This window comes from Abramis brama (assembly GCF_963993115.1).
Source record: "Abramis brama genome assembly, chromosome: 5".
Lineage (NCBI taxonomy): Eukaryota > Metazoa > Chordata > Actinopteri > Cypriniformes > Leuciscidae > Abramis > Abramis brama.
The window spans coordinates 39,377,204-39,401,446 of NC_139967.1; the positions used below are offsets into that span (position 1 = coordinate 39,377,204).

The following is a 24,243-nucleotide window of genomic DNA, read 5'->3' on the forward strand; positions in this document are numbered from 1 at the left end:
CGTAGATTTTCCCAGAAAAAGAAAAAAAGCGATCTTCAATTCAACAATTTAATATACTCAAAATATTTTTATCTTTTAATCTTTGTTTTTTTTTTATGACAGGTTCAGAGGGTGAAAGGTTCACCTTGTTATCCTCCTCTCCATAAAGAACAGGGTTGCCCCCCTCAGGAAAGGTTGGCGTACAGGGGGGTGAGTCAGAGAAACAGCTCAACACATCCTTAATGTTCCTATCATAACAGTCACATTTAGACACTCAAGCACCAAATTTAGAACACTGCTTTATAAAGACAACATGAAACAAAATTCACAATATGCAATGAGTGGTGTCAGGAGTTCGTAAGGAAGGGATAATGTACATAGAGCCGGTTGTTATCCCAGAATAAACTTAAACAGGGTGACAGGACCCCGACACGAAGGGGTCTTGCATCGGGGGGTTTATTCTGCGATAACAACTGGTTGGATGTACATCATCCTGCTTATTACACGGCTACGTGCCACAGTAAATAACCAGACATGAAATATTGATCCGAGTCTAAATATTTTATTAGCTCTTCAAACGCAAAGCTTCCACGGAGAAAGCAGTTGTTAGCAAGCTGCAAGTTTAAAGACGGACATTTAAGGGATACGGTACAGTCATACCACTTATTACATGGTTTTTCATCACATAAATAATTATGGGGATAAGATATATTAATTTGAGATTAATTTGATTATATATCTTATAATACATTACAGTGTACAAAACAATCGTCACAAAATGGTTGTGTTTGTATGAAACAAGAGAGGGAGTCCGCGATACCCGGACATAAATAAATAAATAAATAAATAATTGTACACAAAATATTAATTAATTTGAGTTTTAATAGTTTATTAGTTCACCAAACACAAAACTTCCACCAAGAAAAACTGTTCCTAGTAAGCATATTGCGTCAACTTCAGTTACCCGGATTAGCCTGTGTTATCATTTTTTACCGGTTGTTATCGGGGGAATAACATACCGCTGGATGGCACGATTGACCAATCAAAATCAAGTATTCCACAGAGACGTGTAATAAGCAGCTATAAAGCACATGAGACAGGAGTAGCGACCGTAATCCATCTTGTTTACCCTTCACTTCTGTTCTCAACACAAAACATTTCAAAATAGTAAATCACAACATAATTCTACTTAATAACATTACAGATTTAAATGCAATTCAATTTTGAGTGAACACAGTTTGTTTACCTGGGATGTGATCTGAATGAATTTGACAAATAGATATCACGATAATACCATTACCATGAAATATTTTGGCCACAAAAATTAAGTAATGAAAATCTGAGCCTAAGTTTTTGTGTCATGAAATGAAAACGTTGTTAAGACTTTATACTGACACCTACTGGTGTGGATGAAATATCACGCAAAAAGTTTTCCGTTATCGATGCCAAAAATACCATATTTTCAGGTCTACTTGTCACCTTTGATATATTTATTTCCTGAATGAAAGTGCATAATAATAGGAGGGCAACAAATATAAAGTGAGTAGTATTTTGCTTGTCATGTGATCTCAATATGTCAGCATGAATGGGTCCCACTCTTAACATAATTTGCAAATGTTCTTGTTGTTTATGTATGGGTTAAACTTTTATACATTATGATGAATTGTGCAGATTAAGATCAGGGGCATTTAATAAGCAAGAGTCCATTTATAATTCATGTTGCCTTTATTTAACCGTAACATACACTAACCTGGTGAACTCCTGGAAGGAGCGGAAGGAAACCATGGCGCCCATACGCTGACAGGGTGGAGTGAAGGAGGTGTCCAGGAGTACATCACTAACACTGGCCACATGGACCATGCCGTAGTGGTTCAGATTAGAGGAGAAAGACATTCTGAGAGCACAACACACACACACACACACAGACACACACACACACACACAAACAAAAAGACCTGTCATTAAACCAGCTGCATACATATAACCTCTGAAAAATGTGGTAGATCAGCCCAGGAGAAAGACCAGATCATCACCATCACACATCAGCCTAGATCAGAGGTGTGAATAGGAACAGCATCGCCTCCTCACAAGCTGAATGTGTAAGAGCTGAACATTATAAAAGGAGCCAGTTGTCAGGAGGTAATTAGACCAGATGTAAAAGGAAATATAAGTACGACTGAAACTTCACTGAATGGGTGAATTCATGCATCCTCATTCATTATATTTATTTGAATTCACGGTGGAAGAACAGGTTAGTTCAGAATATTCCAGGTTAAATACAATCTATATTTGGCCTGCTGTTAATTATCATAATTTTGGTCATCCCTCCATTTGTAAAAACAAAAGAAAAAGTGGTTAACTGTTACGCATTTACGATAGGGCTTGTTGACCAAGCACAGCTTTCCAAACTGGGGTCTGATTTATACTATAAGAAATTAATGAAATAGGTTTAATACTGTTTTAATACTCACCACATTTGATTATATTGTGATTTAATTTCATTTTCTTTCTAAAATCAGAAATTGTGAGATTAACTGTGAAGATTTAATTTTATTGACAGACCTACTACTATAGATCCTCACACATGACATGAAACGATAATTACTTTACAATAATAGAAAATAATAACTTTATATTTATATAATATAAAGAATTTTTCGCACACAGTATAAATGGATTTTTTATACTGTACGTGACAATATACAGCTTCCTTTATATTTTAGGCAAAGTGTCCTTGAGGATCTTTATAACTGGGGGTCCATGGCATCAAAAAAAAACCCAGAAGGTTTAAAAGCAGAAATGGAAAATTATTTTTTTTGTTAAAGAGCTTCCATAAATTATTCTGCAAAAAGTTGTATATTCAAGATGTAAAGCTGTCTACACTGTTTAAACGTTACTTTGTGGTGTTGTACACTTTACCCAGACTTCCATTGCAAGTGCATTACTATTAATGCATTTTTCCAGTTTTTACAAACTGAGGGAACATGCCGCAAGTACTATTGATTTGAAGTTGTATTTAGCCCAGAACATTCCTTTAATAGGACCCATAATTACAAGCTAAATCAGCACATCTACCATAAATTGTCATAATTTACTAAACTTCAGTATGTGACAAGTCTCCTGTTCAAATGTTAGTATGGACAGCAATCCCTTATTTAAAGACTAATTCAAAAGATTTACACCCGGATTTCATAAAAACAAAACAAAAAACCCAGTATATAGATTACTTTTGCCCGATTAAATCCTCTCTGTGATTAAACACTGTAGCCTGTCCTGCACTACCTGGCCTCACTCTCAGCAGAGTCACTAGAAGCCCCTGTGGCGGCACTAGCGTTAGCCGTGTTATCTGGCGGTTTGTAGTCCTGTAGTGGGGCAGACAGTTTCCTGGGAGGACAACGATGACAGTCACATTTTGAAACTTGTACGCACACATAAACAGACAGAGCAAGAACGTACACAAACAATCACATACACACGGCAGATTTAATCGCCACTATTATGCAGTTAATTCAAACCCAGTATGAGGTCTAAACAATTTCATTTAAATTAACATATAACAGGAGTATCCCTATTTGCATGCGCTAGCACAAACGACATTGAAGGTAATTTCAGACAGACACACACACACACACACACACACACACACACAAACACACACACATCTGTGTTGAGAATAGTGCAATAAGCCATGCAAATTAGTTTGTATTTACTGAGAACAGAATAAAAGTGGCTGTTTTCATTAAAACAAACTTGTACACAAAATAACTGCAATCGGTTGATTCAAAATGTCGAGAGTTTGTGATTCGATCCATTCAGTAGGATGTGAATGTGTTTCATTTCAGGTTACATTATGTCTTAAAATATGAATTCAAATACATATGTGATTACACTTGTTTTATGTTCGGAATAGCATACTTATTTAGTATTACTTCATAGTAGACAATACATACTACATTTAAAATGTATTTGTTTGACCATACTGCTTTTCTACTCTATTTTCCGAGTCTACACTTTGGTTTAGGGAAGAAAGAATGTGTACTATACCTGTTTAGAGTGGGGATGTTCCCTCTGCAATCAAACAACATTGATTACTGGTTGGTTAGTGTCAGGCATCAATTGGAGGGGTCAGTCAGAGATCAGAAGTGTGTGGCCTTTTCACATAACTGACAGTTTCTGCTTTCGGTATGATATTAACTTGGACTCACAGTCTGCTGTCAATGAGAAGTGGCTCAAAGACAATTCTGTTGCATTTGCACAAAGTTTAATTATATTATACAAGTGTCTCAAATGAGCCTTCAGTGATTATTTGAATGTGGTCACTGCATAAATGCATAACTGACTGATTTAGTTTATTTAAATACAATGTAAATCTTATGAAATCTATCAAGAACACATCCAGGTCACATTTAATCCCAAATGGATTTTGTTTGTAGAAAATGTAGCCTGTTTTAGGAGCTTCAACTTTTTGCTTTGTGAATTTTTTTCAAATTTTTTTTTAATCTGCTTAATTAAGCACATTTTTCACTTCTCTCATTACTGTACTGTTTTAAATTACTTGTATAAAATTTATTAAAAAATAAAAAAAATAAACAATGAAATATAATATGATTTTTTAACTATTTATTTGTATGATACAGCTGCAAATAAGTATTTGAACACCTGTCTATCAGCTAGAATTCTGACCCTCAAAGACCTGTTAGTCTGCCTTTAAAATGTCCACCTCCACTCCATTTATTATCCTAAATTAGATGCACCTGTTTGAGGTCGTTAGCTGCATAAAGACACCTGTCCACCCCATACAATCAGTAAGAATACAACTACTAACATGGCCAAGACCAAAGACCATATATATATCTCTTGTATTATAGTAATGATTCATCACTGAGAATAATGTGAATTACTAATAAGGTCAGAAGTCAAATGTATTACGTAATGAGAATTAGGGGTGGGATTACCAATATTTAATATAATACAATTATAATAATTATTAATTTATTAAATAAAAATGCAAAAATAATAATAATAATAAAAAAATATATAATAAATAATAATAATAATAATAATAATAATAATGCAAAAATTGGGGTGCACAAGACACTACCGTTCAAAAGAGTTTACTTTTAATATGAAGCAAAGTCTCAACTTTAAAATTCTGTCAAAATTCAAACATCCTCATCATCTAGTGCTAGGGATATTTGGGGATATTTAATTTAATTAATCAATCAACAATACTATTGATCAGCATTACCAAACGTGGACGTTTTCCACTAGAAACAAGCATTGATGTATTATTTTAATTTAATACTGTGAAGCTGCTTTGATACAATCTGTATTGTGAAAAGCGCTATATAAATAAACTTGACTTGACTAGTGCTCAACCCTTTAATTGTTTGAAAACACTAATAATTTAATAACACTGTTAAAAAAAATTAATATTTTGACTTTTTTTTAAACACAAAATATTACAGAATTTTAATGTCAGCCATTTTTTCATTCATTAGCCATAACACCAAAATAAATATTGGCGTTTCATCAGCCAGAATTTTAATATCATGTATCCCTATGTGAAATACAATTTATTTGTTTGTTTTTTTCTTTTGATTTTATGGGATTAAAATTGAGAACACTTCAAATCTAAACCAAGCCACACAATTCACATATAACTGCCCCTCCTCACATGCAACAATTCAGCTCTTAAAACAATGCAGTAATAAATGCAGCTAAAATCTCCTTCATGTACTTTAACAGTACAATGCATTAGCCATTCATTTTACACAAATCACAGGCAAAGCAGCAATGATAGCTGGGAATTATTATTATTTTTAAATAGGACTAAATGCACAAACTGAAAAAGCAAGAAACACAAAATTGCATAACATGCACCTGATGAGACTGAATTAGTTCACAAGCATAAATCAGCAGAGAATGAATAAGGAAGTGCAAAAAGAGCGATCTGTTAGACAGCCAATCAGCACAATCTCTGAGCATGTCCTATTGGTGGCATTCTTTGGTTTGCAATAGATCGGTGTCACCTGAAACACACGGATGTGGCCAGCACAGATGAGAGACACCTTAAAGACGAACTTTTCTGGGCCCTGTGATTCAGACCCTGTCACTAAATAACGCTTTTCTACTCTTCCTTCATACAAACCTCCTGATCATGACAGACAGTAAATCAGTGGCATAGACTGTGCACAGGTAGAGCATTTTAAGGGTGAAAGGGGAAGTGGTTTGTGGTACAGTGGAGGAGAATCTGTGTCGCAACCAACCAGTAGTTTTTCTTTACGCAGATATACTGATGAATATAGAATTGAAACATGTTTTCCCCAATTGCCCATGTCTTTCATTGTGTTTTGACATGCTCCTCCACGGTCCAAGCGAGGGGGTGTGAGAGGTGTGAGAAGGAGGGCTGCGGTACATTTTGAGGTACCTGTTTGGGTGGGATGAGGGCAGCATGAACTGGAACTCCACGATGCAGGTGTTGTCTTTCAGCTGTCGGTGCTGGACACTGTTGAGTTCATAAGCGATGTAAGCTCTACGAACATACACCTAAGGAAAGAGAGCAGGAACCACGTTCGACATCTTATACAGACAAAATAAACACTGTCCGTTTCTTAGATAAGTACATGTAAAATGACAGTCTTACCTCTAGAGCAGCCATCCGTACCACCTGATTACTGTGGTAAAAGAAATTTGGCAGTACGTCAAAGATGGACGTCTCTGACAGGATCAGTTTCTAGAGAAAAAACAAGAAAGGTATCAATAATTTGACAATACACAATGTTCTGAAGTAAAATATTAGAACTTAAGGTAAAATGTGTAATTTCTGTGCCAGTAGTGGAATCAAATGAAATTGCAAATATACACTAATGTTCAAAATGTTAAATCGGTACGATTTTTTTTTTGTTATCTAATGAAATCTCACCAACGCTGCATTTATTTTTATCAAAAATACCATAAAACAGTAATATTGTAAAATATTGTTACAATTTAAAATAACTAAATATAACTATTTTAATAACTTTTAACCCTTTTAAAATGTAATTTATGAATTTTCAGCAGCCTTCAGCTACAGTGAGGCCTACTCAAGTAACATTAGTTGAAAACAGTTGTGCTACTTAATATTTTTGTGGAAAATATATGGGTTTTTTTTACCTCAGGATTCTTTTTTGAATAGAAAGTCCAAGTGAACAGCATATATTTTTGTTGTTGTTGTTTGTTTTAACAATGTAAAATACTTTACTGTCAGCTTTGATCAATTTAATGCATCCTTGCTGAATAAAAATATTAATTTCAAAAAAAAAAAAAAATTGAGCTGTAGTGTAACTAGCTAAATCAATTAAATAATGAACAATGAAGTCAATATTTAATGTAAAATTAATGATCAATTAATACTTGGAACTAATGCTATATATTAGATGTGTATAGATGTATATAATACTATATAGTAGATGTTATGTATATAGAAACTAATAGTTTAAGCTCTAAAACTGTATCTAGTAGTATCTACATGGCTTGTTCATTTTATATAATTATAATATAACAATATGGTAAAATGTGAAGTGTTTTGACTAATATATCTAATCGTTTGAGAAAAACTAATTCTACATGTCAGGTAATAAATAATTAGCTTACAAAAATTCCACTTCCTATCAATGCCCTTCTAATTCCTATTCAACATCCTGTGAGCATGGCCAATTCAATTCAAATTCCTCAATGAACTTAACTGAAGCCATTTCGATTTTAATTCAGAATTTTTCCTTAACCTTCAACATTTGACAATCACAGTAGTGGCAAAACACTGATAGCACTACAGATCTGTCGATCGCATTCATCCAGCACGTCCTACCTGCAGGTTCTCAATGCAGAACTGATGTCCGTACATGTCAATGGCGGACAGGAAGATGGATTCCACCTGATTGTGTCGCAGCTCGTATGAGGGAAGGTGAGAAGCGATGAGAACCTGCCGTGCCCGCAGTGCCACCTTGGCATTCGTGGTCTTGCTGAGCTGTGTGAGTTCTGTGAGGATGGCCATGAGCTCGTCCGTCAGAGTGGGGTCTCGTCCACACAGCTGATCCTACGGAGAGAAGTTAGGGACAAACATTTGAATCATGAGTGGACTGGAGTCACAGATAAAATATAAATGCTTTTATTATATCTCGACTGGTATTACATCTCACAATACAAAAGTTGGCCTTCTGAATGATTAAAAACAACCAAACAATCATTCACATTAAACTCTCAGTTTGAAAATCGTGACTGTGTACTCACTATCAACATGGTGACCAGAGAGTTCTTCTTTGTGACTTTTGCATGAGAGAATATGTAGTTGAGCACATTGGACATGTCCCCTTTGTTTTCCTCTCGGAGTGCAAATACACACTTGTCATAGTGACCTGACAGTAATACACACACATGTACACAAAAGAATAGTAAATTATGTAATACAATTAATTATTAATTAAACAGTAAATATAATGGAAAGAATAGAAAAATGTATTAAATGGCAAACATTTTCTAATCTTAATATTATATATTAAATAGTTTTTTTCTCATTATTCATATGTTTCTATTTTCTATTAATACACAAGAACGGATCATAATGTTACAGTGCCATCCAGTGGTCACATGTTAAAATAAGACAACTTCCAGTGATGGCATTTACAGCCATTTAGGCCTGGTTTCACAGGCAGCTCAACCATGTAGTTTAGCCTGGGACTAGGCTTAAGCCTTGTCTGTGAAACCAGGCAATGATATGTAGTCTTACCATGCTGAAACTGAACTTCCACTCTTAAATACTGCCTGAGGAGGTCCATCACCACCGCCTTCATATGACCTCTGATGCCACTGCGGTACCTGGGTACACAACAGACATGAAGGCCAGTTAACCGGTGTTTGCGATTGTGTTTAAGTCACTGATCTATATAAATGACTGGATTCCTCATTGCGTTCTTTAAACTGCCAGCAGGCGGTGAAGCCACCAGTAGTGTTCCAACGGCCATATTACTATTCCCAACCGACAGAGGGCATCATTGACTTAGACAAAATCTTGACCTAAAATCACCAGATTTGCAGAATATCAGTGGGACAGGATTAATTTTTAGGATACATGTATGAAAATTAATTGTTACTTCTGACGTCATCTGCAATGTACATGGTCTTTTTGGGCTGAAATCGTTAAGATGGGTGCATCTACTGATGTGAATATACAATAAATATTACAATACATACAAGCTCCCATTACTATATTGCACTTTGTATTAAAATCCAAGGTTTACCATGCATCATCTTGCTCGGAGTGACAGTATAAAAGCTTGAAAATAAAGCTTCATGTCTTTAAATCCACATGCAGACAGCGTTATTTATTTGAATAAGTTGTGAAGAGTTTATTTCTTGATGTCTTTTTGCTGACTGACATCCACTTCAGACTCTTGGAGAACTTAGAAACCGTTAAAAAGCTACAGGTCATCTCAAACTCTTTGGCTTTTCCAATTAATTCAATAGAATGTGAGAGAAAACTAATACGGCGGTACGGTGGCTTCACTTTTTAGGATGTCCTAATCAATCCAGTCATTTCTATAGATCAGTGGTTTAAGTTCATGTGGAGGTTGTTTGACTAACTTCTGAACCAGCTGTACAATGCTCTGAGTGTTCATGAAGAAGACCTCTCTCTCTGACTTCCTGTTCAATGTGGCAGCATGACTGTCCAGTATATTGGCAATCTGAGATGAGAATTTGACAACATTTATAAACAATGGTAGCAGTTTTATAGCTTCAGATAGACATGAATCCAAAGGTCCACAAGTCGCACCTGCTGGCTGGGAAACTGGCAGAGGACAGAAGTGATGTTGCTGGCATATTGAGCCATTTCTTTTTTGATGGCCTTCTCTACGGCTGGAGGGATCCGGCCTGAAACACTCGTCATGATGTCCTGAAGCTCCAGAAGGGGCAGAGAGGGGTCCCTCAGAGTCTTCATCAGAAGCTCCACCCATTCCTTCAGCTAAAACACACACATACAAATTTTCATGCCAATTTACAGCAAACCTGATCTGGCAAAGTGACACAAATTGCCCGCTACACACACACAGTTGCTTTTACACTTCACTTGTTTGTTTTTTTTTTACTAAAGATTTTTGTTTTTATGTTTAGATCAGAAACCATCAACATTAACAGCAATTATTTATTTATTAACTATACATTTTATCATGTATTATATATATTATATTTACATGATAAAATATATAATTAATAAATAAATTGAAGAAAAAAAATGTGTTGTTAATGTTGGTGGTCTCTAATATAATAAGTATATGAGCAACGAAAAACAAATAGTGTCCATTTAAAGCAGTGGTTCTCAACCAGGGGGCCTCACTAAACTTCAAAGGGGCCTCAAGATGACTTACTGATTTACAATAAGACAAAATAAGCATTATAATAAGCTAAAACAACTAAGCATTAAGATATTTCTTTTTTAATAAATGCCTTCAGACACTTGAACAACCAGGATTCCCATGGCCAGGAAAAACCTGTATATATAAGGTAGTCTAATTTTAAAGGGGCCTAATTATGCTCATTTACGGATTCATAATTTTGTTTATGGGGTCTACTAGAATATGTTTACATCATTTAATGTTCAAAAAAACATTATTTTAAATCTTTTTATTTACATTGTTGCAGCACCTGTTTTCACCCTCTGTCTGAATGCTCTGTTTTAGTTTTGGAAAAAAACTAAGTTTTCAGAAACAGTGCGCACTGACAGAGAGAATATCTCCCTATGGAGTGGACTTTGTGCTTTGTAACTTTGCATACGTTTCTTCATGCTCAAACAGCAACATTACACACATTCAGCTCTTAAAACTTCTGAATTCTGAATATGCAGAAACTAGTAGTGTAGGGCCTTCGAATATTGGGGGTCTTGGAGCCAAAAGGTTGAGAACTACTACTATGAAGTCCAATAAAGTGTTTGAAGAGCTACATGCGTTTTCTCACCCTGCCACTGAAGAAGGGCTCTGGCAGACAGTAGCCGTTCATAATGTGCACTAGGTGATCCAGAGTGCTGTGAAAGACTCGGTGAAGCTTCTCTCCCCGGAGAGCCACGGACTGAACAGTGGGTAATGCTCCTGTATACAGCTCCGCCTGAAACAGACACACTCATTGGAGACACTAAACCACTTCAACTCTCTGTAACTTCTGAAAGGGAACCTAACTAAAAATCATACATTTACCAACATGTAACACACGGATATACCTGCTGTACTCTGCTGGGATCATCCAGCTGCAGTTTGGCGATGATACAGCCCGGCTCCAGCACCGCACCAGCTCTCTTCACATAGTGAATACAGCCAGACTCAGAGGCGGTCAGGGTCATCACCATCTTCATCACCTAAAAGACATATATATCATTAATAATGCAGCAAACAAATAAAAAGACATTTCACACATGCACAACAGTTTCTGTTGTCTCTCTAGTCTTGTGCAGTCAGACTTTGACTATTGCCATGAAGTCTGGTCTACTTATGCAGCTTATTTTACCTGAGGACTAGCCACTTAGACAGGAAATGTTTGCATCTTACACACCTCTATCTCTGCATAACACTGTCCAGCAAACACGTGTCCACCGTCCTCCACAGTATACTGGATGAGTTTCCCAGCAGATAATGATCGCAGGAGTGAAGGGTCATTCTCCTTTTCAAACACACACGTCTTGTTACCGATAATGATGCGATACCTAAGGAATAAAATAAAAACCTGTATTTTCTTTCTTTCTTTCTTTCATTCTTTTTTTTTGTTATACAAGAAAAACACATACAATTATCAAAATAGTCAATAATAAAATAGGCAATAACAGAGTAACATTTATATTAATATAGTTACAATGTATGCCATTTATCATTAGTAAAAAAAAAAAAAAAAAACTCCAAATGTTTTGAATGTACCCCCTTTTTTAACCACAACAATATGCAATATAATATGAGGAGCTAATAAACATCTATTTTTTTGTGATAAACTTATTACCTTAATATTTCAGTCTCTTGAATTACCGGTAAACAGAAATAATATAATGGAATAATTATGGAAAAAGTTATATTTTATCAGGATTAGGAAAATGTTATATTAATATGTTAATATCATTAATATTTCTTTTTTTAACATATTGAAAATAAATTAAGACAAAAAAAAAAAATGAATGCAGCATCTGTTTTAACAGTTGAGCTGACAGAATTGACAGAAACATAACCAAACACACTATATAAAAAGGCACAGCTAAATGTAAAAATGTAGTTATAAAATTAAGGTTCTGTAAAAAAAAAAAAAAATTAAACGGACAATTTGTAGTTTAGGCCTTGCTTGCAGTTATACATAAAAAAGTAAAATACTATATGTTGTTTCCACATTAATGTGAAGATTCAATGTAATGTGATTAATAATAATGCAATTAATAAACTTGTTTGATTAATGGATGTCCCTAACATACAAGTACATACATACATACATACATACATACATACATACACAATAACAATGCAGCTTTGTTATTGTGTTTAAAATCAATATTAAAAAAGGGTTAAATAAATGAAATCTTAACCAATCGGAAAATGGCAAAAAAGCTTTCTTTATACTGCATTGATTTATTAAAAGCATTAGATGCCATTCACCTTTTTATTTCATAAAAATGTCTTGGGAAATCAATTAATTTTACTGAAGTACAAACCAACATTTAAATATAGATCTGCGCCTTAAATTATGAATCTACACATTGTTGAATCTACACACCGAGAACCATGAACACACATGAACAGCTCTTCTAACAATATGTTTTTGCGTTCTCCATCCCGTATTGACACTCAGAATCCTACCTGTCCACCTCCTCCTTCATGTAGGTGGTGTAGCTGCTGCCGTCGTATGAAAGCAGCAGACCTCCATCGCTCAACCGATGGACGTCCACCTCCGCTAAAGATTCATTCATGATGACCACATAAGAGTTAGGTGACTGTCTGGTCACCTTTAGAACAAATTTGGTTCCCTCATAGATCAGCTCAACATCCACCGTGTTCAACAGGGTGTGTGCAGGTAAAACCTGCCCTCTGGAAACATACAAGAGAAGAGAGCAAAAGGGTGAGAACGTTCTATGACTGCAATGACAACTACTTATTTACTGGATCGATAGTGTGATCGCTGATCGCTGCACAGAGCACACGTTAACTGATCATCTTTAGTACTAGTTATAGCACGAAATAAACATGAATCAACATCAGAAGGTATACTAATAGAAACAGTCAAACTTGCTGAAATGTATGTCTCATGTAATCGCTCAATCAGTGTTTCAATCACAAAGACATCAATAAACAGCTTGTAAAGATAGTCACACTTACCTCAGGAACGCAATTCAAAAATCTAATGAGGAACATTTTGCTAAATGTATACACTATATTGCATATTCATTATATTTTTACTTAAAGGCAGGGTAGGCGATTTGTTCCAGAAGATGTACTAACCGTGGTATTCAGAGCAGTAATAGCCCAAAACAGAATTTTAATAAAGTAATCAAATGTAAAAAATGAAAATACATATTCAAGAGCAATGAGTGATTTTATATTTGTCTTTTGTTGTTAGACAATAATGGCTGCAGCAGATTTATTAGGCTGCTGTCACTTTAAGAGCTGCAAGGACCAAATATACTGTTAATGGAATGTGGCAGTGGCACAATAATAGTTTCACGTCAATTATGTTTTTTTTTTTATTATCGTTGGAAGCCCAAATCAAAATCAATTACGATTAATCACACAGCCCTATCTGCAGCAGTCAGGTGGTACAGGTCAGCGCTCTTTAAGTTGTTTATGTTTATTATTATTGTAATGTTATGTGCTTTGAGACATGAGGTAGTTTAACGCCGTCTCTCGTGATTCTTTTGTTTGCTCTCTGCTAAACATGTTCATGTGTTTTGAAGGAGGTGTGGTTTTGGAGATGCTCTGAAGGAAGGGTGGGACCTTATGCTTTCAAAGCTAGCTCGCTATTGCTAGCATCTCTGGAAATTACCTACCCTACCTTTAACCTTTTAGTCTGAATAAATATGCCACAAAAACTTTTTTTTATTACAGCCACTGTTGGAGGCTGTCTCCACAACTGAGTAGAAATATAATTATCATTAAAATCATTAGTTGATATAAAAACTGCCTTATGTGCAACTTAAATGTTGTTTTTTATTTGAGTGTTGATTACTATATCTTAAAATAAATAGCAATTGAATTTGGACACCGTTGTTATTATAACTTATTATAATATTTAATGTTTTAGTAATGTACCAACTTGACAGGGTTTCCTGTATAGTTTGAGCATTAGTTGAGAGATTGACATGTACTTTACCTGAAATACAGGTATATCCAAATGAATCGGAATCGAATCAAGAGCTTGTGAACCAAAATTAAATAGTAAAATCTGTGTCAATACCGAACCCTAATACTCATATATTTGGACTAGTCATACAAACAATAAAACAAGTGTATAATAATAAAGAGTGCTCTCAAGATGGTATACAAAATGATTTGTTACCTCTCCAGTGAGTGCAGGAAGTTGGACACACTGTTCCTGAGGTTGACATCAGCCACATGCAGTGCTCCACTCACTACTCCCAGCATAGTGTCAGGACGCTCTGCCTACAACCACAGTTACAGACATTCAACCAGTTTGTCTCCATTTGTCATTTAAATGATGTGACTGAATGGTAACTTATATAGTGGACTCAAATTAGGGAAGCGTATTTGAGCATCAAACATTAAATGTCACAATGTCTTGCTTAGGGCTGGGTATCGTTTCAATGTTAGCGATTCCGATTCTGCTTATCGAATCTGGTTCTTATCGCTTCTTGTTTCAGATTCCAATATTTTTTGGAGAGGAAAAAAAGGGTATTTCTATCTTTTCTTCTTGCCAATTTTAAGCAATAACCAATAAAATGTATGTTCAAATAAAGATTGTGCTGATTACATTATTACTCCAACAGGAGGCAAAAATCGACTGTTCATTTTTTTTTTTCATTTAATCATTTTATTCAAGAAGACTCGAGAGATTTATTCAAAAATTATTCGGTGAATCATCCATTAATTAAACAGGTATTTATGAATGAGACACTGAATCCATTAGTTTTAAACGTGTTTGAATTAATGATTCAAATGAATTTTTTTTTAATGATTATCAGCAAAGAATTAATTGATTTCTAGCCCTTGCATTAGCTTTACTACTAGATATATGTATGTAGATGAGAAATAAAAACCCGCCCTGTACAGCTATGATCAGCTGTTCGGCCTAGCTTTCGATGTTGTTACGGAAAGGTCAGTTGGTTTTTGTTTTGAGAATGCCGTGGCATAGGCGCGCCTGGAAAAACGAGCGTGCTGCACCGCATGCGTGTCGCGACCACTTGCCGCGCGCCTACATTTGAAATAACGAATTTGCACACGCAAAAAACGCGATATGTGAACGGCCCCAAAGTCAGGAATCGATAAGCGTAATCGAAATGCGTGCGTCTTATCAAATCCCTGGTTTTTGGACATTTGTTACCGGCTCTAAAATGGAACCGGTTCTCGATACCCAACCCTAGTCTTGCTGTCACAGGCGAATGTTTGACTGAAAATGGCTAGAAGGGATTACAGGCATGTTCATGAGAGTTGTGATGTGAAATGAAAACAGTGGATTCACGTACCTGCATCTTCTCTGAGATGAGTCTATCCAGCCAACCCGTGTCGATGTCGTTGTGCTGGAAGCTTTCAGTTTCTAGCAGCTTTATGAGATACTCTACTGTAGTCCTGAAGTCTCCTCTGATGGACAGCTCCTTGAGGGCCACCACCATGTTCCTAACATGACCCATTCAGCTTAATCAATAATACATCTCATTATCTTTTTTCTTATCAAATATAAGTAAACTGTTTGTTTTTATTTGTTTTGGCTACTTGAGAAATAATGGACAGCAGGACAAACGCTTAATTGATAAGCATAAGTGAATGGACCTGCATAACCTTTACGTAATGATTTATTTATGCATGATTCTTATATTTATGCATGATTTGCAATTAATTAAAACTGACAAGGTGAGCCATTTTGTGACAAACTCTGCCTTTTCTCAAAAACAGATTTTCAGCAACAGGAAGTACTCACGAGATGGCTTCCTCTCGGTTTTCTCCCCAGGAGAAGCAGTGGCCAAACTGAGAGTCAGCAAACTCATGCAGACCTCCAGCAGCCGCCACACTAAAGTAGCCCCACACGTTCTTGTTACTGCGAAAATTTAATTCCTGGACAGTTCCTGAGCTGGGCTTAAAACCCTGACACACACACACACACACACAAAAACAATACAGACAAAGCTTCATCACAAGAAATTTACATGGCAATTACTTTATAATATTACCACTAACATTCAAAAGTGTTTCAAATTTTTTTTTAAACAGTCTTTTATGTTTTGCCAAGGCTGCATTTATTTAAAAACAGTAATATTGTTAAAAATAATTAATTAAATAAATTATGTTTCTGAATAAGCTGATTTGCTTAAGTTTATTTTATCTATGTTGAAAAGAGTTTTGACTGTGTAACATTTTTGAGGAAACTGATACTTTTCCCCCCCAGGATTTTCTGATAACTGGAAAGTAAAAAAAAAAAAACCTTTTGTTATATTATAAATATCTTTACTGTCACTTTTGATAAATTGTATATTTATTTGATACATAAATGTAATAATTTCTTTAAAAATATATATATGTATATTACTGACCCCACACAATCAGTCATAGTTTTGTTATTTATGATAATTTTCCAGCCTCTCTCTGACTCTTAGAATACTTTCTGTGTCTTTAAGACTTCAAAGACACTTCCTTTGCATGTGAAGTCAACATCAGAGCTTATTCAAGTTTCACATGATGACCCTTTAAGTATCAATCAGGCTCACACACCTCATCTGGGTTTTCGCTGGTAATTCGAGCTGCAATGACGTGTCCTCGTGGAGAGGGGGTGTTAGAGAGTCCATCATAGTCAATGGGGGAGTCTCCCCATGGCTGCATCCCGTACATCACTCTGATGTCTTTAATGCGGTGAAGTGGGATGCCCATAGCGATCTGAATTACAGAACAAACAGGTCACACAATAACCAAAAATAGCTTTCAAAATAAAATAATAATAAAAAAACATTACCCAATTTCCCTGTAAAACAAATTAGCATGCCCTTGATATTAGTAAAATATCTTCAAATATGCACTTTCCCCTCTAATTTCTACACACCCTTGGTTATGCAATTGATTCCCCACTGTGTTTCTCTCCACATTGCCCTTTTCAGTCCTTTTCTCTCCATTAATTCCCCTCATTCATCTGCAGCATTCTTTGTGTGTTACATAAGCGTATGAAGCCCCCCGTCCCACTGGACCTGAAGCACACTGGCCTCAACCAAGTGACCTATATAGAAACGACAGTTGTCACGTGACCATTGTCTGCCGCAGAGACTGTGTTATATTGTTCACTAGATGCTGCCAACCTAGTGATTGTGGCGATTTGAATGAGCCTTATGCTATGTGGCAAAGGCAGTTTATTAAGTGAAAAGCTTACATCACAGTATTCCACTCAAAATGTATTAAAGCAATATTTCAGGTTAAATACAAATTAAAGGGATAGTTCACCCAAAAATTAAAATTCTGTCACCCTCACCCTCATGTCGTTTCAAACCCGTAAGAGCTTCGTTCATCTTTGGAAAACAAATTAAGATATTTGAGATGAAATCCGAGAGCTTTCTGATTCAACCTTAATTTTATGAAGCGACGAGAATACTTTTTGTGCATACAATTTATCAATTCAACAATTTATTGTTGAAAAAAATGAGAGGGGGATCAGAAAGCTCTCGGATTTCATCAAAAATATCTTAATTTGTGTTCCAAAGATAAACAAAAGTCTTACGGGTTTAGGGTGAGTAATTAATGAATTTTCATTTTTGGGTGAACTATCCCTTTAATCATCAGTAGGCTTCAGATGCTGCCGATAGAGTTTACAACATTAAATAAAACACACATAAAATAAAAAATAAAGGAAAACTGACTGTAATGTAGGTACAGTACAAAGAAGCAATTGTACAAGAGGATTTAAAACGCATCTTCCCTTTGTTTTTACAAACTGAGGGACAAGCCAAAATTATTTTCTATGGAACTTGAACTATATACATGTATTATAGTAACACATTCACATACAGACCTGCAGTTGGGCCGCAGGCAGGTTAACATCAGCCACCATCTCAGTACAAGGATGTTCCACTTGAAGACGAGGGTTGAGCTCCAGGAAGTAAAAACTGCTGTCCTGACTGTAGAGATACTCCACTGTACCTGCACTCACGTAGCCCACCATCTTCGCCAACTTCACTGCACACTGAAACAAACAGATACACAGCTCTTCATTTTTATCCGTTTAAGTAACCCAGTGCTTCATGGTGGCAGATACTTTATTAATTCCTTTAGGGTAATATAGCATTAGCATTCGACTTCTACTGAATCTGATGCCTCAAGATAGTCTGTCATACCTTCTCCATATCCTCAAACACATCAGAGGTGGCAATAGTAGCTGGAGCCTCTTCTATGATCTTCTGGTGTCTGCGCTGGACAGAGCAGTCACGGCCGAACAGAGAGATGGCATTACCGTACTGATCAGCCAAGATCTGCACCTCCAGGTGACGGGCATGTTTGGCCAATTGCATGACAAAGATGGGGGAACCTGGAACCTCAGCTTGAACCTGAGGAAAACACAGTATTGAAGTTATAGTTCTGAAATGATACCCTAATAGACATTGGAAAGTTAACAGTTAACCAAAAGGTGGGTAAAACTCACAGGCTTCATAATTCTCAATTTCACCAGTTAACAAATTAATAACTTGAAATAATTAACAAAATGATTAATAATGAATTATACAACTATTTGATGAATATAATTAAACAATGATTATTTGATAAATAGAAAAATCAAAAGAACAGCATTTATCTGAAACAGAAAGCTTTTGTAAGATTATACGCCACTGTACAAAAGTTTGGGTTTTTTGGGGGAAAAAATTAAAGAAATCAATACTTTTATTCAGCAAGGATGCATTAAATTGATCAAAAGTGACAGTAAAGGCATTTATAATGTTAAAAAAGCTTTCTATTTTAGATAAATGCTGTTCTTTTGAACTTTCTATCCATCGAAGAATCCTGACAAAAAAATTTACACAACTGTTTTCAACATTGATAATAATAACTGATGCTTCTTGAGCAGCAAATCAGCATATTAGAGTGATTTCTGATCATGTGACACCGAAGACTGGATTAATGATGCTGAGAATTAAGCTTTGCCACCACAGTAATAAATTGCATTTTAAAATATAATCAAATAGAAAACCTATTTTTACATTTTTCAAATCTTTTTTTTTTTATATTTCACAATATTACTATTTTAGCTGTATATTGGATCAAATAAATACAGCAGAAAAGACTTCTTTTAAAAAACATTCAAAAATCATACGGATCTAAAACCTTTGAACGGTAGTGTATATGTTCAATTTTATTTGCATTTTGCATTCACTTGCGTAGGCCGATATATACTATATTGCATATTTAAACTGCTTGATTGCTTGCATCGTCGTAAAATGTAAACTCTATTGTTGCCCAGCTCAAATCTGCTAAATGCGTAAAGATATTAAAATATTATAAACATCAACATCATGATTTTCTGTAAAGCTGCTTTTGAAACAATGTGTATTGTGAAAAGCACAACACAAATACATTTGAATTGGCTTGATTTTACTTGAATAACAACTCTGACCTGTCTAAAGAGGTTGGGGAAGTCTTCTGCACCGTTGACCTTTCGGATACCTTTCCCTCCTCCGCCTTCAGACGCCTTCACCATCAAAGGATACCCCACTAGTTCAGCCGCCTATCAATAAAAAAACATGCTCTGTCACTGACAAAACTAAACTATGAACATGTCACATTGTAAATGATGCAAGTGTGTAGTTTACCTTCAGTCCAGCCTCCACATCATGGACACAACCCTGCTCGTACAGATCAGATGGGACATTAACAATTCCTTTCTTCTGGTCATCCTCAGTCCACTCTACAGTCAGCCCTGTACAAACACAGCATCATGGTGGTCAAACTCCAAAAAAAACACACACACAAAAAAAAAAAAATTCAAGCGTTTAGTACTGCGCCACAATTTTTTTTTTTTTTTAGATATCAACCTTGTTGGAGCACAACATGTTTTGATTTATGTTTTCTTGTAGTCCATAAAACATGTTTTGAAAAATATATATTTCATATAAAAAATTTAAATAGTATTTGTGCATTTTTTTTTTACTTAAACTTCTATAACTTTAAGTTCACTTTTTTACTTCACTACAGCAATAATCTGCCAAGTGTCTTGGCAATCTGCCAAGTGCCAAAGCATTCAAGATGTATGACAGTTTAAGCTAGAAATAAAATTTTCCAAATGTATTATAACTAGGGATGCACCGATACTACTTTTTCCCGAATGAGTCCGATACCGATACTTTTATTTTTAGTACTTTCCGATACGGAGTACTGATACCTGTATTTTCATTGCATTTTTAATTTTTAAAACTATTGGGCAGAGAAACCAAAATAATATGAATCATATTAGTTGGCTTAGCAAATAGACATTTCCTTCAATTATTTTCAAGCCTAATTATGCCTGTTACAGTATTGTAGGAGCTACAATTACTTTCACTTCTCATATTATTGCTCCATCATATTTTATCTTTAATTTAATACCACAGTGAATATTTAGAGCTCCAGCAGAGCTCAACCAGTCAAGAGCAGTGAGTGATTTTCTCTGTCTTTTGTTGTTAGACTAACACTGAGGACAAAGCAGTAGGTTTATTTTGGCTGCTGTCACTTTAAGAGCTGCACGTATCCAACATACTGTTACACACGTGTTTTCTTTTCAACTCTTTACATTCCCTCCTATGTGACATAACTCCCATGTTTATAACTCCCATACTTGCTATACTTGCCTATACGGGCATTTTGACATAATTTTGCGTGAATTTGTCCGTTCACGCGCAAGAAGACATGAAAGAGAATTCGATTTAATATCCATTCAAGCTGAGCCAGCTTTCTGGGTCTGCAAACTTCAGGTTACCAGTCTGACTCTATAACCATTAGGCCACAACTGCCCCTTGCACACACACCAACAGAATCACAGTCAATCATCAGTTTGGAGCTGGTGATTTCTTTCAGATCTTACCAGTTTTGCGTGCATATACACATCAGACAGTTACTGAACAGTTCATAGGTGTGCTGTCTGAGGCTGACACTAACCTGATCCACTCCAGGGCAACGTGGGGATTCCAGCTGTCTGGGCCACAATAGAAGAGGCGATCTTATCCCCGAGAGCCCACATAGCCTGACTTGGTGGGCCTGATGAAAGATACAAATCGCTATAGAAAGAGCAGCACTATCACTGTACATTAATAATTTAATCAATATGGTGCTTTATAATAATAACTCAGTCTCACCCATGAAGGCGATGCCATTCTTGTGCAGCAATTCAGGGAGTTTGGGGTTCTCAGAGGCATGACCCCAACCGGCCCACACGGCCTAAAGACAGTAGGTGAAAAAGTGAGAATAAGTGTCAAAAAAAATCTTTTTAAAACATATTTAATCTAAAAAATTCAACAAGTTCGCATGTTCACACTTCTCTGATATTGGTTAATTGGGAAACCCTGCTTTAGAATTAGATATTTTGGTACCTAATTTAATGGCATCAATACATTTTAAAGGGTTGGCTCACCTAAAAATGAAAATTCTGTCATCATTTATCACTCTCAAGTCATTCCAAACCCATAAGACTTTTTGTTTAATATTTTAAACACAACTTAAAGGGATAGTTCACCTAAAAATTAAATTTCTGTCATTTACTCACCCTTAAGATGATATTTTGAAGAATGTCAGAAACCAAACAGTTGATGGACCCCATTGATTTCCATAGTATTATTTTCTCCATACTATGGAAGGCAATGTGGTCCATCAACATATTCTTCAGAATATCATCTTTTTTGTTCAGTAGAGGGTGAGTAAATGATGACAGAATTTTCATTTTTTCGGGAACTATCCCTTCAAGATATTTTTAATGTCCTCCCAATTGAAAGTCCAGCTAACCAAAACTTCCAAATAAGACATAAGGGTGTCGTAAAATGAATTCATATGAATTGAGGGGTTTAATCCAATTCTTGTGAAAAGATATGATCGCTTTATATGATGAACAGAAGTGTCTAAATACTTTATGGAGCCACTTATTATTTGCTGATCACCAGCCATGAAAGCTCACATGAATTTACCTGAACAGGAATTCGTTTAGCTATGTCCAAAATGAGTTCCACATTAGCATAGTTGTTGTTGTTTGTCCCTCCTGGGACAGGTACATAGTGATCTGCCATCTTGATGTACTCTGTAGACGTAGTTAAACATCTGTATTTAATTGAGCACATTTGAGATTACAGGCCCTTTCACAAATAACTTCCACCTCACTGAACTCTTTCTATGCAAATTAGGGCAGGCTTGCGCCGACAAAGCCAACTGACATAGTTTAAACAATGAAGAGAAGGACCAATGCAATCTTGTCTAAATACATTTGACAGTCCATGATGGAGCTAGGAGTGGGGGGAGGTGTCATTCAGCTATTTTTCAACTCTTATGGCATAACAGTTAAGCCAAGCTTTTTAAAACGTACCTGCATTGGCCTTGAGGTCCTCTGGGGTGACCATGACGACAAAGCGTAAGGCCCGTTCATTCCGAAACATTTCATAAGCCCAGCGACGAATGGAGCGCATGCACTTCACAGCAGCAATGCCATTGTTGGCAATGAGGACCTGGAGCAACAAAAATATGATATTCAGCAGCTTTCGTCTGACCAGGGTTAGATAACTAAAACTAAAACCATTAAAAACATTCTGTTATTGAAATAATAACCGTTATTAAATGTTAACTGAACATTAACGCTTTACAATGTGGTTCGATTTAAAGTCCCCCTGTAGTTAAAAATCAAGCTTTTAATGTTGTTTACATGTCTATGTGTTGTTTTCAATATGCTTTAAGACAAACCATGTACAAATGCATAAGTCAACACCATTGCTATTTTCTCTTTAAAATCTGCAGTCTCAAAAACGTGGTTTGAAATCGCTGGTGTTTCTGACGTCACAAACTACTTTGTAACAAATCACGTCAACGTGTGATCGTCAACGAGTGGATCTCTGAGCTGGTGTGAGTGAGTGGAGGCGGGGCTAATTAGTATATTCATAGAACCGTGTATACTAAATGAGGGAAGGATGTTACATTCAAGCATTTTTAAAGCATGAAGAATTTTTTTTTCAAGGAAAAAACATTTAAAAATGTCATTTTGGTGATCAAAAATGAGTTTTAAGGGATACAATTATTGACTACAGGGGGATTTTAACTACATACTGCTAAAGCATTTATTAATACATTATTAAAATCAAAAGTTGCATCTGTTCATATTTTTAATGGACCTCAACTAAAATGCTAACATTGAATAGTTGTAATTTTTATTAACTCATTTTAACAATTAAAATGATCAATTATGAAGTACCGTTACAAATTCAATGCTCATAGTTTCTTATTTCATATTAGTTAATATATGAACTAACATTAACTAATGGGACCTTGTAAAGTGTTACCAACAACTTATCGACTGCAAGCATTAGTGCTCAATTCCTTTTTTCTTTTTTTTCTTTTTTTTTGCTCAGATCCCTTATTTTCTTTTGTTTGGCTGTTCACGTTAATTTGAAATGTGGCCAATATCATATTCGAGTACAGGCCACAGTCCTGAACTGATCTGCATACGCAAAAGAACAATAACAAAGATGGTGCAAAGCACAGAATTATACAGAAATAAACACAAAGATTACTGAAGTCAGTGTTTACACGTTTATGGTGATGTGCCATGCGCCCAGGCGATAAGGATGCAGACAAGGACGAGAAAGAAAGCTGTAATATTTACTATTTATGATTATAACAGCTCACTGTCCCTCCACTGACTAACTTCACTACCGTCTTACAAATTCACTGAGTGACCAAAGAACTACCAGTATGTAAAAGCTTTCGAGTGACTCCCATCTGCACAGAATTGTGATGAATGTTGATCTAGTGACGTAAAAGTCGAATGAAGTCTGATAGACTTTTCAGACTGAGAATTCCGAATGAATACAGAAAATATAAATATAGCAATTCAAAATATGAA

At 35.7% G+C, this 24,243-nt stretch overlaps 1 protein-coding gene across 1 annotated transcript in view; it reads right to left on the reverse strand.

The window, feature by feature from the left end:
- Positions 1-24,243, reverse strand: part of acaca (acetyl-CoA carboxylase alpha) — a 65,334-nt gene that overhangs the window by 30,883 nt on the left and 10,208 nt on the right. Inside the window, 27 exon segments of the mRNA XM_084115536.1 lie at positions 58-227; positions 1,730-1,873; positions 3,262-3,363; positions 4,024-4,047; positions 6,410-6,528; positions 6,626-6,715; positions 7,829-8,056; positions 8,251-8,375; positions 8,747-8,835; positions 9,601-9,701; positions 9,791-9,979; positions 10,969-11,115; positions 11,228-11,362; positions 11,557-11,707; positions 12,837-13,064; positions 14,530-14,633; positions 15,674-15,824; positions 16,126-16,289; positions 16,914-17,075; positions 18,196-18,366; positions 18,518-18,727; positions 19,789-19,899; positions 19,985-20,091; positions 21,306-21,404; positions 21,503-21,584; positions 22,325-22,434; positions 22,717-22,855. Coding sequence (XP_083971662.1) covers positions 58-227; positions 1,730-1,873; positions 3,262-3,363; positions 4,024-4,047; positions 6,410-6,528; positions 6,626-6,715; positions 7,829-8,056; positions 8,251-8,375; positions 8,747-8,835; positions 9,601-9,701; positions 9,791-9,979; positions 10,969-11,115; positions 11,228-11,362; positions 11,557-11,707; positions 12,837-13,064; positions 14,530-14,633; positions 15,674-15,824; positions 16,126-16,289; positions 16,914-17,075; positions 18,196-18,366; positions 18,518-18,727; positions 19,789-19,899; positions 19,985-20,091; positions 21,306-21,404; positions 21,503-21,584; positions 22,325-22,434; positions 22,717-22,855 — 3,652 coding nt within the window.